This window comes from Hippopotamus amphibius, chromosome 2, assembly GCF_030028045.1.
Source record: "Hippopotamus amphibius kiboko isolate mHipAmp2 chromosome 2, mHipAmp2.hap2, whole genome shotgun sequence".
Lineage (NCBI taxonomy): Eukaryota > Metazoa > Chordata > Mammalia > Artiodactyla > Hippopotamidae > Hippopotamus > Hippopotamus amphibius.
This window is the reverse complement of record NC_080187.1, coordinates 10,689,370-10,705,886: the sequence shown is the minus strand read 5'-3', so window position 1 is coordinate 10,705,886 and position 16,517 is coordinate 10,689,370. Positions and strand designations below refer to the sequence as shown.

General features: G+C 48.7%; 1 protein-coding gene across 8 annotated transcripts in view; it reads right to left on the bottom strand.

Annotated features, from left to right (window-relative positions):
• Positions 1–16,517, bottom strand: part of GOLGA1 (golgin A1) — a 49,150-nt gene that overhangs the window by 2,442 nt on the left and 30,191 nt on the right. For all 8 annotated transcript variants that reach the window (XR_009051411.1, XM_057722778.1, XM_057722783.1 and 5 more), the window contains 9 exons: positions 15,814–15,963; positions 14,450–14,545; positions 6,455–6,544; positions 5,554–5,656; positions 5,297–5,454; positions 4,745–4,891; positions 1,724–1,783; positions 990–1,160; positions 377–463 (listed from right to left, as the gene is read on the bottom strand). Coding sequence is in view for 7 of the 8 variants with exons in the window: in XM_057722778.1 (XP_057578761.1) it covers positions 377–463; positions 990–1,160; positions 1,724–1,783; positions 4,745–4,891; positions 5,297–5,454; positions 5,554–5,656; positions 6,455–6,544; positions 14,450–14,545; positions 15,814–15,963 (1,062 nt within the window). In the remaining variant the exon portion in view is untranslated. The remainder of the gene's footprint in view (positions 1–376; positions 464–989; positions 1,161–1,723; positions 1,784–4,744; positions 4,892–5,296; positions 5,455–5,553; positions 5,657–6,454; positions 6,545–14,449; positions 14,546–15,813; positions 15,964–16,517) is intronic.

Here is a 16,517-nt window from a genome sequence, read left to right as displayed (position 1 = left end):
GAAGAAAAAGCTGAGTTGACGAGAACAAAGTAGTGGAATTTAGGTAACTGTTCCCTAAAATTTCTTCTATTACAGCTTTTATGCAGGTAGTTTTTCAATATTTTTCATTTTTTTAAACAGTCTGGGTGCTGGCCAGACCTGGGGCTGCTGATGAAGTGATACCAATGAAAGCGTTCTGCAGAACAGAAGGCCTGTTCAAGTACAGCAGAGACCTGTGGGCACAAAGCATGTCCTCAGTAAATACTGCCCGAGTCCAGCTCATCATCCAAAAGCACCTTCCAAGCTAATGATGCAGCTGTGGGCTGGTCTCATCCGCCAGGCCTGGGACGACTGACTACATTTTTTGGAAGGCGGACAGCAGACCAGGAAACCCTACCTTATACTCCAGGGTTTCTTTGAGCATGTTCTCCTCCTCTTGTGAAAAGTTCAGCAACACTGACACAGCTTTTATAAGATGAAAAGCCTGAAACAAAGTACATTTTGCTGCCATGGGCCCTGGTCAGTGAGCGCGCGGTCAGGGGGCTAAACAGCAGCGTCTCCTGGGCCTGCTCTTCCTGTGCGCTCCCGGCTTGGACAGCAAGGACCACGCAGAGGGCGGAGGTGGGCATTCTGAGGTCTGATGGTTCTTTTGCTCCCTCACCTTTTACTTCGGGGACTGGTGAGATCACCAGGATGACCACTGCATCTACCTGCTCTTCGGCAGGAGGCAGGACTGCTGGGCGGATTCAGTTCCTGGCCTCTGGCCTCAGCATCCAACCCACATCTCCTCCCAGGAGCCACTTCCCTATTTGGCGCCCCTTGTGCTTGCTGTTCAACCAGTAGGTCAGTGCCAGCTGGAGAAATGACTAAATGTCCATGTTGGTGGTCAAAGCGGAATGTGGGAGAAGAAGAAAGAAATGGATTTGGTGGGAAGCCAGGCAGGGCTCAGACAAATGAACAGGCCCTGGGGTGGGACTCAGTACCCAGAGGGCAACTCAAAAGCCCTTTACCTCAGATTCGCGACAGGACATGAATTTTAAAACCACATGTTTGAGGTACTCGAAGTTGATCTCACGGGCATCAGTCAGGTCTGCATTATTCGTGACAGAAGGGGCCATGTGTGGCATTTCAGGCCCGGACTTCTCCCGGACTTCAAAAAGCTCGTTATCGGGTCTGATTTTCTGAAAAACCAATGGAAAGGTGCTACATTGAACCCTTCAAGACAGGTCTGAAAACCACATGGAAGATTCACTTGGCCCGGGCTGCGATCACCTGCGGTTCTCTGCCACACCCTGCACACAACAGGGCAGAAAGGGCCCCACCCGGGAAGGAAGCACTAGCACCCGAGGAAGGTAAGTGCTGGCTGAGAGGCGGAAGAGAGGCACGTGGGGAAGTTCAGCCGCCTCCTCTACGTGCATCAGGACTCGTCTCCTGGGGCAGTGAGCGCCCAGCCAGGGTGGAGACGCCACTCTCTGGGCCTGGCCTCTGCCGTTCCCACGTGTCCAGACACGACCTCACTGACCTCTCAGACAACACACAGGCTCAGAGAAAGAGGGCTCATGCTGGGGGTCACAGAGCCACTTTCCAGAAGCACGTTCAAGGGGGCAGGGCCACTGTCCCACCAGCCAACATATGACTTCCCAGAGACCTCTTGCAGTCAGCTGAGGGGAGGAGGGGAGCAAGGGACCTCAGGAGGACCACAGAGCCGTGAAGGCACAGCAGCGGGCAGAAGGGGGACACTCACCAGTTCCTTTTGCAGAGTCTTTTTGAGTTCCAGCATCCTCTGCTGCATCTGCTTTATGGTCTGCGACAAAGCCCCACCCCCACAAAAAGCCGTTCATTAAATGCACGTTTCACCATCTTTAAGGTGCAAAGGACCACAGAACAGACAGACAACTGCTTGGGTCCCCATACACCTGTTAGAAGCCCCTGCCTCGTCTCCTGAGAGGCTCGTGCTGGCACACCTGCTGCCTCGGCCTCCTTCCCTCACGCGCTGCTGCCCCACACGTGCCTGCCCTCCGTGCTGGCCCCCCGCCCCCCGGCCTGGGCCTCCAGGCGGTGCTCGCGTAGGCGGCATAGCTAGACAAGCCTCCGCGCAGTGTGCTCTGTCCTTCAGGAGTGTATTTATGCGCTCTCATCCCCAAGTACGATACCTGGGCCAAAATTTATGGTTCTCCTCATCGCCACTGGCCTCCTGAAACACCGTAATGATTTCCAATGCTTTGTCTGAACAGTATAAAAGATCATGGTTTTTCGGTACAACCCACCAACCCTGGGTTTTATGTCTTTCATTATTTTTCTTATTTACTTTTAGTGAGTTTAATATGATGGGCCTTAAATATCATTTATTACACATTCCATTAATCACCAAAAAGGCTGAACTCTGTTTTCCGAATGAAAAAATTCACTGTATAATCAACAATACAGGGAAAGATTTTAAATAAAAATTTCTCCAAAATCTCACAACTATACCATATCAAAATGAGTTCTTCCTGTGCACCTCTACTCCACAGCACCATTTTTGCAGTGAGTAGCTAGAATTCTGAATATTTTTCGTTTATCAGTTTCCACAGCTTTACAGTTTTCCTAATTATAACTTCTGATGTGACAGTAACTCTAGGGCATGCCCTACGTCTTCTTATGTAGCTGTTCCCTTTTTCTCTTCTGGCCACATCGCATGGCTTGTGGGATTTTAGTTCCCTGACCAGGGACTGAACCCGGGGCCAGAGCAGTGAAAGTGCCGAGTCCTAATCACTGGACTGCCAAGGAACTCTCTAAGTCTCCATTTTTAAACAAAGCTGTAATAAGCTTCGTTTTCCCAAGAGCGGCATGTCCACAGTCCCTCTAGGGGAATGAGATGGCTGGGCTGGGGACTGTGAAAGCGTCTCCAGCTCCTGTCAAGCACCCCATTACACTGCCTCCAACACCCCATTGACAAAACGGTAACGTTTTGTTTCAATCTGTGTCCTCTGGTGGACTGTGAGGCTAGGCATTCTCCCCCCAAAGCACATCTGCTATTTTATATTACTTGATTTTCCTAGGTTTTTGACTGATTCATTAATTCATCCAACAAATACTGAGTCTCTACACTGGCCTAGAGGCTGAGGAAACAGCAGATAAAAAAAAGGAAAAGAAAAAATGACTGCTCTCAGGAGGCGAAAGGGTCAATAAGCAAATATACAGTACGTCAGAAGGTGTTAAGAGGCCTGGAGACAAAGAGCAAGGTGAGGGGACCGGGAGTTCTGGTGGTGAGGGCTGACAGGGTAGCAGGGAGGCCTCCCTGACAAAATGACACCATAAAGCAAGTGAGGATAGTTGGGGGATGGATATTCCAGACAGAAGGCTCAGCAAGTGCAAAGGCCCCGAAGCGGGAGGGTGCTTGATACTCTCAGAAAGGCAAGGCCACTGTGGCCGAAAGGGAATGGTGGGGGTAGCACAGGGTGTGGGGAAAGGGGCAGTAAGAAGCCAGACCACACAGGCTGTGTGGGCCGCTGCAAGGACTTGGGCTTTTATGGGGACGGTAAGTCATCAGAGGTCTGGAACAGACAAGTGACAGGGAAACCAGTTAGAGGCCCAATACCATCCTCCAGGGAAGACAGGATGGTTATCTGGTCTTGGGTGGTAGCAGTGGCAGTGATGAAAAGCAGCTCATCCTGGGTATAGTTTGGAAGGAGAGCCAAAAGGATTCCCTAATGATTTGGATGTTGGTTGTGAAAGAAACAAAGGGGTCAAGGATGACTCCAAGGTTTTTGCCACTTACTGAGACAGGAAAGATGGCAGTAGATGCTAGAGACTGTGGTCAGTCTGAAGTCTGGTTCTGGATGTTTTAAGTTTCAAAGGCCTCTCAGACACTAACATAGAGAAACAGGGCAGACAGAGGAGTCTAGAGTTCACGGGAGCCATCTGGACCTGAGGTATGAATGTGGAGCCGGCAGCACACAGGATGGGGGGGAGATTGCCAAGGATGTGAGTGCGATTTGGAGAAGCTGTCCAAGGGCTGGACCCAGGGACATACAGTGTGCATTCTTCTATATTTTATATTTCACAATAAGAGATTAAGAGATTGTGTGTGTGTACGTGTGTGTGTGTGTAAGAGGGGGACGGTGGGGGTGAGGAGAGAGAAAGAATGACCACCTTTTACCTTTGTTAAAGAGCAATCACACAATCTGGGGGCAGAATTTCAGGCCAGAGCACTAACTAGCCAGCACATGTAACCTCACAGGACACTTTAAAAACCAGGCTCGAACGAGACCCTGCATTTACAGGTGCAGAGGCCAGGCGGGGTGGGTGGAATCACGACATTTATTAAGCTTCTATCAAATACCAGCAAGTTTACAGAAAGCTAAGAAACAGTTTCATTTCATCACCCCCCAAACCCCCCAAACCACTTAAAGGTAGGTATCACCGCTCTCATTTCACAGCTGGAGAAAAAAGTGTAGAGGTAAGATGACTGGTCATAGGACCCAGCTGGTGACGGCAGAGGGGGCTGGGGACACTGAGACCTGCCACTGCTCCAGCTCCAATACCATCTCAGATGGGGGGTCGGGGAGAAGACTGGGGGGGTGGGGTGTGTGAAAGGAAGATGGCCCTGCAGGGGGTAAGCAGAAGAGGGGAACCAGGAAGAAGTTCTTTCAATGGAAGAGGTAACACCTCTCCCAAGAGGGGCCCAGGGGCGTCAGCACGACTCTGGAAGGTGGGACTGGATGGTTTTAGGCACAAAGAAAGGGAAAGAGACACAAACAGCTGAGGTAAAGAGCATCCTCACCTTATTTTTCTCTAGAAGCTGCTGCTCCAAGTCCTGTTTTTCCTTCTGTAGCTGCCCTAGATCCATGGTGGCCCCCATCTCACCATTTGGTATTCCCTCTGCAGCCGGAAGCTGGTACTCGGGATTCTGCCCGGCCCTCGACATCACCTACAGGGTGGAGGCAGCACAGGGAATGGCCAGGCTAAGCCACAGATCCCTGGGGAAGGGAGCCAGACTCGTGCCAAAGGTGATGACTGATGTGCCCCCCCAGGCAGCTGGCCAAGAACCAGGCTTGAACTATGGAGACCCCATCAGTGCCTTCCGGGGGCACAATTAACCTTCCACGCAGTGAGCCTGCTGGGAAGGAAGGGCTTTAGCACCTGAACACAGACAGGTGGTCATCATATCAGATGGGCTCCTCCACACTCACAACCCCCTCAACAGAAGAGGAAGCTGAAGCACAGGGAGGTGGGTCCCCAGCACCGCCCACACCTGCCCACTGCCGCCTCCCACTGGCCAAGTGCAGCACCACCACGGCCACCACGTCCGGGAGGCGGCTCAGGCGGGACTTACATGAGGCTCGCTGACAGAGAGCACCACACCCCGCTCCTGGCCGGGCAGCCTCTGCAGGTCCTCCCGCACAGCCGCTTCTGACTCCTTGGCCCTCAGGCCCCTCAGGGCCTCCAGCTCACTCTGCAGCTGGCGCATCTGCAGCAGGGCAGAGTCGTGACCTAGGCCGGGCAGGGAAGGGTGAGCATCGTGACTGGGCCACCTGGCCAGGGGTCCAGGCAAGAACAGGTGAGAAGGCTCAGCTGGGGCAGACTCCTCACCTTTCTTCAGCTGGAGCATCTCTTGCTCTTTCTGGAGAATCACTTCAGTCTTCTCCTGCAGACTCTGCTCCTTCTCACCCACTATGGCTGTCAGGTTAGCAGCCTTGGAGAGAAAAACCAACAGAAGAGAAGGTTGGTAGCAGTAATCCCATCTTCCCTAAAGGAGTCTCACTTTTCCACTCCCCAGGGTCCTCCATGAATCCCTCCCTGAAGGCCACAGCCGAGAACATTCCCCAAGCTAACCTCTGCTCTTAAAAACATGCACAAATCAGTTCTCCTTGGCAGGGGCCCTGCACAGGGGCAACTGGCCCCTCTGGCCTGCAGTGGGCCCCCTAGAGACATGCCATTCTGCCCAGCCTTCCTACAAGCTGTCACAACTGTAACTTCCATGTCCTGAGTGCCTGTGACGTGCCCAGCATTTGATATACATGACCTCAGGATTAAATTCTGGAAGGTATTACAATCCTAGAGTCTTTTCTGAGGCAACTCAGATCTGTTAAGGACTTACCAAAGACCTAGAGCCAATTACCTAGATCTGGGCCCTGACTCTGAGTCCTTCCTCAAAGGAAGGCTTTTCCCATCCTTCCTGCTGAGAGCCCAACTGTATGTGGTCTCTGGGGCCTGTAGCTGGTCGTGGCCCACCTCACAGAATTACAGTCCAGTAGGTACCTGGGTATGGACTTCTCCCCAGGTGATGTTTATAACATTAAGTATCAAAATTTTAAACAGCCATCCTATGGGGTAAAGATTTCTAACATTTTCCCCTACCCTCCTAGAGATGGCAGGGGGGTGAAGCAGCTGGCGGCATGCCTGAGACCTGTGTCCACCCCCTGCCCTGGACAGATGGGGAGGTAGGCTGGTCTCGCCTGGGACTGAGGCGGGGGCATCACACAGGGCCTACCTGTTGCTGGAACTCTTCCCTCTGCTTCCGCACCTCCTCCAGCGCTTGAGCCATTGCCACACTCACAATTTCTCTTTGGCTCCATTCCTCCTACAATCCAGAAAACGGGTAGGAGATTGAGTCCAAAAACTCAGTTCACCTTTTTTTGGCTGCACACTTCACGTGAAGCCCACAGAGGGAGGACTGTCTTGCAGGGCCAGACGAATGTGTTGCCTGCTTCCCAAGGTTTCCAGGCTACCCTTTCATTGCACTGCCTTCAGTTTGCCTCTGAAGACTGTCCAGTAGACAACCCACCAACTTCTCTCTGGGAACGGGCACACTGCGGAGGGTTGGTTGTCCCGTGAGCACACCAGCCAGTACTCAGGTCAAAGGCTAGGGCACCTAGACTCCAAGAGCTGATCTAATGAAAACAACACAGAACAAGAAGACTCAGGCCCATGTGAATGGAGTAGCAGACTGGAACAATCCGCTTACAGAAATGATAATAAGCAATTACTGGGGCTTCCCTGGCTGTCCAGTGGTTAAGACTCCACCCTCCCAATGCAGGCAGCCCGGGTTCCATCCCTGGTCAGGGAACTAGATCCCGCATGCACGCTGCAACTAAGAATCCGCATGCCACAACTAAAAGAGCCTACAGGCCGCAACTAAGACCCAGCACAGGCAAATAAATAAATATTTTTAGAAAATAACCAATTACTGAACTTTAATAGAGAAAATGTCACAGATTCATGAAAAGCATCCATATTATAGAAGAGAAAACTGAGGCTCTGAGAAGTTAAGTAATTTGCCTGAGGTCCTACAGCTAGTATGTGGCACGGCCAGGTGTTAAGCCAGTGTCTGTCTGAGCTGAGCCAAGCCTCTGGCTGCTACAGTCTACCACCCAGTCTTGTCTACCACGCGCAGGGCTGCCCTGCTCCACAGCCCCCCCCACCCCCACCTCGAGCATAGGGACTCTCTCCTGACAAACACGTCAGTCCTCTTCCCTGAGACTGACGCTGGACTCACTGATCAACCCCCAGGGGAATAATACGACTTCTCAGCTGCCTGCACACTGGTCAGGGAGGTCTGCTGTTTCTGTCTACCCAGAATCACCCCTTTTTGGAGGGTAAGAGCCTCACCACTGCTGTTCCCCACTCTCACCCCACAATTCCACATGGTTCTGGTAGGGATGCCAATAATGATGCCCCATTTTGTGGTTACAAGAATAAGCATGTGATTCGGGCCTGGCCAGTCACAGTGCCTCATTCCCTTGGCCAAACTGACCTTGTCACCCAAGATGAACCAATCATTTTTATAGCAGAATCTTTTTGTTTTTTAAAGAACTTTTTTTTTCTTTTATAAATTTATTTATTTACTTATTTTATTTATTGGCTGTGTTGGGTCTTCGTTGCTGCACACGGGCTTTCTCTAGTTGCGGCGAGTGGGGGCTACTCTTCATTGTGGTGCACAGGCTCTAGGCATGTGGGCTTCAGTAGTTGTGGCACATGGGCTCAATAGTTGTGGCTCACGGGCTTAGCTGCTCCATGGCATGTGGGATCTTCCTGGACCAGGTATCGAACCCGTGTCCCCTGCATTGGCAGGCAGAGTCTTAACCAATGCACCACCTAGGAAGTCCTCAGAATCCTTTTTCATATGGTGAAGCTGAGAGGGAGATGCCCTCTTTCCCCTGGGATTGCTACGCTGGAATGTTACCAGCCTGGAGCTGCTGAGGTGACGTCTTTCCAACTGTAGGACACAGTCTACATCATGGAAAAAAGTAGGGATGAACTGGGTGACTGACAGGGCAAGAGACAGCATGATGCCCGCAGAGACCCGATCCCCCAGGTTCCAGTCGGACAAGCCTTTCTGGCTCTGTGAACTACTCAACTCCTCCTACAAAAGCTCCTTTTCCACTTACACCAGTCAGGGGGGTTAATGAATGGAGATGTCAGCCTCATGGCCCGTGCCATTCTCGCTCCTACTGGGGAGCTGTCAGAATTGACCTTCCATGAGTCCACCTCTAGTAGCCAAGGAAAACTGGTGCTGGAACTCAAGAGGCTGACAGTGGGACCTTGAACTACCCCAGACACTCCCCTTGATCAGGAGAAGCTCTGTCGATACAGGAGAAGGAGCAAGAGGTTTCAGGCTGAGTGGAGCTATGAAACCCTGGCCCTGCCAACCCAAGTGGGGTGGGTGACAGGAATGTTGTGCCTCCACAGGAGCCTTTTCTGGGAAGGTTTAGAAGAGATGCTATGACTGCCGATGTCTTAAGAGGACAGGTGGTGGGTTGTGAGCGAGAAGACAGGAAAGCATGTCAGGGCAGGAAGCAGAGGCTCAAAGCACCTCCACGCCAGGAACTGCATTTGGTGCTTTTCATCCATGGTCATGCTTGATCCTCAGGGTAATCCTCTTGAGGTCAAGGGTTATCATCTTCAGTCTGAAAAAAGGAAGCTGGATTCCCTTAAGAATCAGCTAGTGAGGGGTCAGGGTGGCACCCAGAACTGGGCCTACATGTCTCTAAAGTCTGAGCCACTGCCACAGAGCTACACATGATCCAGGATTTGAGGCTGACCGGCACAGCTCAGGTTCGCTGCCGGAGACAGCAGGCTACCCACGTGCACGGCTCTCTGCACCTAGGAATGATTTCCCTGGAGGGTTGTTTTGAAAAATATTGATCCAAACAATGAAAAGAAAAAAAAAAAAAAGTGTGCACCTAAAAATAGTGCTTCAAAATACCAGAAGTAAAGACTGACAGAACTAAAGGGAAAAAGAGACAAATCCACGGTCACAATTGAAGATTTAGCACCCCTCTCAGTAAGTGAGGGAACAAACGGACCAAAAAAATACCAAAAAAAAACAAAACCAAGAAGACCTACAGAGGGTTTGAACAATACTATTAACGAACGTGATCTAATTAGCATTTATAGAATGCTCTCCCTAGTAGCAGAATATATATCCTTTTCAAGTGCACTGAAATATTTACCAAGATAGACTATAGGTCGGGTCATAAAACAAGTCTAAACAAATATCAAAGAACTGAAACCATTCAGAATATTACCTGACCGTAATGGTATTAAACTAGAAACCCAAGATATCGAGAAAATTCGCCCAAACGTTTGAAAATTAACCACACTTCTAAGTAGCCTGTGTGAGCTGATTTTAAGCTATTGCCTCAGCCCACACCCACCCCTTCATATTCTGCTTCATGATGCTGTGCCTGGGACCCTGCAATCTGTATTTCTCCGGGTCTGGCTCCATGTTCACATACATACTCATCTTAGCCAACAGGGGGAGCTCCAGGGAGACTGTGAGGCAGGAGGAGGGAGAAAAAGACGTGCTCCTTTCCAGTCTCTGTGAGCAATGCTGCTTGGCCCTGGCGGCAGTAATCTCTTTCCCAAGCAGCAGCTGCATCCACTCTGCAGCCTTCCCAACACTTGTGGCTGAATTCTTTCACTGCCCTCTCCCCCAACACACACACCAACTGTACAGAGCCCCTCTTCAGAGGTCTGAGTGTCAAATCCGCGGGGCTCCTCTTCTTAATGCCTAAATAATTCCAACACCTTCATTTTGTTCTCTTTGTCCTAGGGTTGGAAGCTGCGTCCTGTAGCTACCTCCGTGACATCTTTTAACTATTTCAGTGCTGGATTAAAAACTTTACATTAGAACAGTGGTCCCCAAACTTTCTGGCACCAGGGACCGGTTTTGTGGGAGATAATTTCTCCATGGATGAGGGCGCGGGGGGTGGTTCAGGGGGCGATGTAAGCGATAGGGAGCGGCAGGTGAAGCTTGGCTTGCTCTCCCGCCGCTCACCTCCTGCTGTGTGGCCCGGTTCCTAACAGGCTGCAGATCGCTACCGGCCCATGGCCCAGGGACTGGGGACCCCTGCATTAGAACACAATCCTCATTCAAATAACTGGGTAGTTCCTCTCTCCTGACTGGACCGTGAATGACACGCTGTGGGTCAGATTTTATGTTTCTTCTTACGCACATACTTGCAATAATCACTGCTCTCCATTTATTCTTCCCTCTACATCTTCCATACTTCCATCTAGAAATTTCCTTCACCTGAGAGATGCTCTTTGGTACTTCTTTAGTGCAAGTCTGTTAGTGACTAATTCTTTGTGTTTTATTGGTTTTCTTTAGTGCTACTACAATGCTGTGTCTGGGTATGGATTTTAAATTTTATCCTGTTTGGATTTGTAAGGATTTTTTTAGAATTTATTTTATTTATTTATTGGCTGTGTTAGGTCTTCGTTGCTGCACACGGGCTTTCTCTAGTTGCTGAGAGCGGGGACTACTCTTCATTGTGGTGTGCAGGCTCCTCATTGTAGTGGCTTCTCTTGTCACGGGCTCTAGGCACGTGGGCTTCAGTAGTTGTGGTGCATGGGCTCAACAGTTGTGGCTCATGGACTCTAGAGCACAGGCTCAACAGTTGTGGCGCACAGGCTTAGTTGCTCCGTGGCATGTGGAATCTTCCCAGGGCAGGGCTTGAACCTGTGTCCCCTGCATTGGCAGGCGGATTCTTACTCACTGCGCCACCTAGGAAGTCCTGTAAGGATTTTTATACCTGTACCTGTGACTTGAGAGCTTTCATCAGTTTGAAGAATTCTCAGCCATTATCTAACGATTGCTTCTGTCTCATTTTTTTCCATTGCCTCTGGGCATCCACTGACACAGGATAAAACATCTCACAGTACCCTGTATGTCTTTTATTATCTCTTTTCTGCATTTTATTCTGACCTTTCATTTCACTACTTCTCTCTTTAGTTCTAATCTACTGTTAATAAGCTCATTCACTTTTTTTTTCTTCACATCTTCACTGGAGTATAACTGATTTTTTTTAACGTTTTATTTTTTTATTTTTTACAATAAACTGCATATATTTAGAGGGTACAATTTGGTATCCCAATCTCCCAGTTCATTCCCCCCGCCAATCCTCCCCGCTTTCCCCACTTGGTGTCCATGTTTGTTTTCTACATCTGTGTCTCTATTTCTGCCTTGTAAACCGGTTGATTTGTACCATTTTTCTATAGTCCACATATATGTGTTAATATACAATATTTGTTTTTCTCTTTCTGACTCACTTCACTCTGTATGACAGTCTCTAGGTCCATCCATGTCTCTACAAATGTCCCAGTTTCATTCCTTTTTACAGCTGAGTAATATTCCATTGCATGTATGTACCACATCTTCTTTATCCATTCATCTGTTGATGGACATTTCGGTTGCTTCCATGTCCTGGCTATTGTAAATAGTGCTGCAATGAACACTGGAGTGCATGTGTCTTTTTGAGTTATGGTGTTCTCTGGGTATATGCCCAGTAGTGGGATTGCTGGGTCATATGGTAGTTCTATTTTTAGTTTTGCAAGGAACCTCCATACTGTTTTCCATAGTGGCTGTATCAATTTACATTCCCACCAGCAATGCGAGAGCGTTCCTTTTTCTCCACACCCTCTCCAGCATTTACTGTTTGTAGATTTTCTGATGATGCCCATTCTAACCAGTGTGAGGTGATACCTCATTGCTGTTTTGATTTGCATTTCTCTAATAATTAGTGATGTTGAGCAGCTTTTCAGGCGCCTCTTAGCCATGCGCATGTCTTCTTTGGAGAAATGCCTATTTAGGTTTTCTGCCCATTTTTTGATTGGGTTGTTTTTTTTTATATTGAGCTGGATAAGCTGTTTATATATTTTGGAGATTAATGCTTTGTCTGTTGATACGTTTGCAAATATTTTTTTCCATTCTGAGGGTTGTCTTTTCATCTTGCTTATAGTTTCCTTTGCTGTGCAGAAGCTTTGAAGTGTCATTAGGTCCCACTTATTTATTTTTGTTTTTATTTCCATTATTCTAGGGGGTGGATCAAAAAAGATCTTGCTGTTATTTATGTCAAAGAGTGTTCTTCCTATGTTTTCCTCTAGGAGTTTTATAGTGTCTGGCCTTACATTTAGGTCTTTAATCCATTTTGAGTTTAATTTTGTGTATGGTGTTAGGAAGTGTTCTAATTTCATTCTTTTACATGTAGCTGTCCAGTTTCCCAGCACCACTTATTGAAGAGGCTGCCTTTTCTCCATTGTATCCTTGCCTCCTTTGTCATAGATTAGTTTGACCGTAGTTTATCTCTGGGCTTTCTATCCTGTTCCATTGATCTATATTTCTGTTTTTGTGCCAGTATCATACTGTCTTGATTACCACAGCTTTTTTTTTTTTAATAAATTTATTTATTTATTTTATTGGCTGTGTTGGGTCTTCTTTTTGCTGTGCATGGGCTTTCTTTTAGTTGCGGTGAGTGGGGGCTGCTCTTCGCTGTGGTGCAGGGTCTCCTCATTGCCGTGGCTACTTTTTTTAATGCAGCTTTACTGAAGTATAACTGATGAATAATAAATTGCACATAAAGTATGCAACTGATAAATTATGGTGAAACCATCACCAAAATAAAAATAGTGAAAATATCCATTATCCCCAAAAGTCTCCTCATGCCCTTTTGTAATCTACTGCATTTTTACTTTCAGCTACTGCATTTCAGTTTTGAAATTCTAATTTGATTCCTTTTCAAAACTACTGTCTTTTATTATAATTTCCAAATCTCTGCTGAAATGTTCAATTTTGTCTTTTATATCCTTAAACAGAGTAAGCACAGTAATATCTGAGCCTCCTAAAAGGTCTTCCTGCTTCTGTACTTGCCTCCATTACAGAACATTCTCCACACAGAGCCAGAGTAACCCCTTTAATACAAAGCTTCTCACATCACTCCTCTGCTTAAAACTTCCAATTGCTTCTTGCCCCATGACCTCCTATCATTCACCGTTCTCTCCCAGCCCACTAAGGGGAAACTACAGTGGCCTTTGTGCTGTTCTCTGTACAAATCAAGCTTTTTTCTGCCTCAGAGCATTTCTCTTTGCTATTTCTTCTGTCTGCAATATTCCTTCTCCAAACATCCACATTGCTAGCCCCTTCTCATTATTCAGACCTTTTGCTCAAATCAAGAGCCCTCTCCTCCCTCCTCTCTGTCCTTTACTCAGCTTTACTGTTTTCACAGCATTTTTAACTATTTATCAAGTGTTTACTGTCTCTAGTTACAAGCTCCACGGGTTGGGGGAGGGGGAAAGATTCTGTCTGTTTTGCTCATTGCTGCACCCCAGCACCTACAACGGTGCCTACAGGTGCTCAAAGGTTTGTTGAAGGAATGCATGAAGACATATCTGACTCCAAAGTCCATGCTTCCCACGGTATAGCATGACTGCATCAGCACCTACACAGCTTAGCAGGGACTACTGTTGAAAGCTGACTCAGTGCAGGCCTCGGCTATGGATGTTCTCTGAGAAGATCTCTGCTGAAGGACCCACAAGCTCTTTGTGTCATGACCACAGCTGGGCAAGTCCTGCAAAGATCCATCATCCAAGGGCTGCTATGTAAGGGGGCAGGGGACCCTAGAGGCCTATAAGAAACTGGCAGACTCCTTCCCCTGAATCCAATTACGTCCCAGGAATGAAGGTGGCAGTATCTGATTAAAGCACCAAGTTCTCAGAAGGGAAAGGTTGCTTCCTCAGTTCTGTCTGTACCTGCTCCCTGATACAAACAAACAAGGCCTATGACATTTTCCCCCCTCACAATGTTTTAACGCCTTGCTTTACTGGCCTCACTGGAGACCAGGGACAGTGGTGCCTTGACGGCATTGCTGTCAGGCAGCTGTTGACGAGGACACAAAGGAAAGGCTGGGCCTCTGTGGTGGAGGGAAAAGTCAGAGCAGCACCACCTCTAACTATGGAACCTGGACACATTACTTACACTTGGAACCTCGATGACATTAACTGCAAAACGAGCACAACCCTCCCCATGCCCTGGATCACTGAGAGGACTTATGAGGGGACAATGTCTAGCAAACGGCCAGCAGAACGTTGAGCAAATGCTAGTTCCATTCCTTGTCTACTCTAAATATTGAACTTTCACTTGGCCACTCCAAATACACAAATGAAAGACATGACACTTTTGTGAAAACTGATTCAATTAGATAAATACCTTCAGCTTCTTTAGTTCAAGTTGATGATGTTGTAAAGAATGTTCATATTCATTCTTACTTTCTTTAAGGGTTGCGTTTTCTTGCTCCAGCTCTCTCTGCAAATTGAGAAAAGTATATATAAAAGGTCTTTACCGTGTTTCCCCTGGCCGCAGTCCTATTTCTTTGACATGGAATCTATAAAAATACCCTCCCTTCCTTTTGTTACCACTGCAGGGGTGGGAGATGAGAACGGAGGCTGGGATCAGAAAGAGAGAGTCACCTGACACACTTCTAACAAGAAGAACTAAGGCACTTGATTCTGAAGCCTGTGGAACAAGGAGGGGGATCAGGGAAGGGAGAAGCCATTAGGGATGAACAGTCTACATTTTAGGGAGACGGCGGGAAGCAGCTGATGGGACTGGTCAGGAAGCACCAGGAAGTCCGTGTGAAGCCCAAGGAAAAAGAAAACCCACCTGTTTAGGATTTTTAACAAAAAGCGGTCTTTTTAGACTTCTCTGGTGGTGCAGTGGTTAAGAATCCACCTGCTGGGCTTCCTAGATGGTGCAGTGGTTAAGAATCTGCCTGCCAATGCAGGGGTCATGGGTTCGATCCCTGCTCCAGGAAGATCCCACATGCTGCAGAGCAACTAAGCCCGTACGCCACAACTACTGAGCCTGCGCTTCAGAGCCTGTGAGCCACAACTATTGAGCCAATGTGCTGCAACTACTGAAGCCCACGTGCCTAGAGCCCATGCTCTGCAACAAGAGAAGCCACGGCAATAAGGAGCCCATGCACCACAACGAAGAGCAGCCCCCACTCACCGCAACTAAAGAAAGCCCACGCACAGCAAAAAAGACCCAACACAGCCAATAAAATGAATAAATAAATGAATAAATAAATAGATTTATAAAAAAAAAAGAATTCACCTGCCAATGTAGAGGACATGGGTTCGATCCCTGGTCTGGGAGGATCCCGCATGCCGTGGAGCAACTAAGCTCATGAGCCACAACTACTGAGCCCATGTGCTGCAACTACTGAAACCCGTATACCTAGAGCCCGTGCTCCACAAGAGAAGCCACCACAATGAGAAGTCCACACACTGCAATGAAGAGTAGCCCCCACTCTTTCTCTAGTCACAACTAGAGGAAGCCCGTGTGCACCAATGAAGACCCAATGCAGTGCCCCCCTCCTGCACCCACAAAAAAAGCAGCCTTTTAACAACCAGTCTCATGAGCAGGTGCTTTGTTGAAAGATAAAAACTGCTCCAAAAAGTGGTTCCCTAGTTCAGAGGAGGGCTGATCCTCTTCCCATCAAATGACTTGGCAGCCTGGCTACATGTGAACGTGCTGCTCCTGTGCCCAGCTCCTCTCCTGTCCTCACTCACCACCTCCCGCTCCGCAGCTGTCTGGTCAGCTGCCCGAGCTCTCTCCAGGGCAGCGAGCTGGGCCTCCAGTACATGGATCTGCTCTGTGCGCTGCTGCTCCAGAGTGAGGACCTGCTGCTGGGCACGGCTGCTCTCCTTGTTTGCGGCGGCCTGAGGGGGTGGCAGAGGACAGTTATCCACGGTGACAACAGTGGCCTTATTCTGTCCCTCAGTGACCCAAAGATGAGTGTCCAATAGAAACAACTCTCCTTCCTGACCTTCTCCAGCCTGGGTGCCGCTGAGGTCCCTGGCCTACTCAGCAGCTGGAATCTGGGATTGGTCTTGGTGCTGGGGGGACAGCTCTGGGCACCAGCCAGTCCTAAGACACAGCCCTCCTCACTCTACTCAGTGCTGCCCTCTACGGCTGAGGCTGTTCCCTGGGAAGGCACATAACGCAGTGATAAAGAACAAGGGCTTTGACCTAGGAAGGATGCGGGTTCGGCCATTTACTAGGTGGTAGACCTTGAGCTGGTGACCCGGTTGCCTTTCTGAGCCTGCTTCCTCTAGAGAATGAGGGTACCAGTGCACGACTCTTAGGTCTGCTGCAAGGACTAAACGAAAACACTTGCAGAGCACTTAGCAGACACGGCAAACGGGCAACAAATGCCATTTTTGTTTCTCTAGTTTCTAGCTCAACACCCGACCTGGCGCTGTGGCTACTGGTC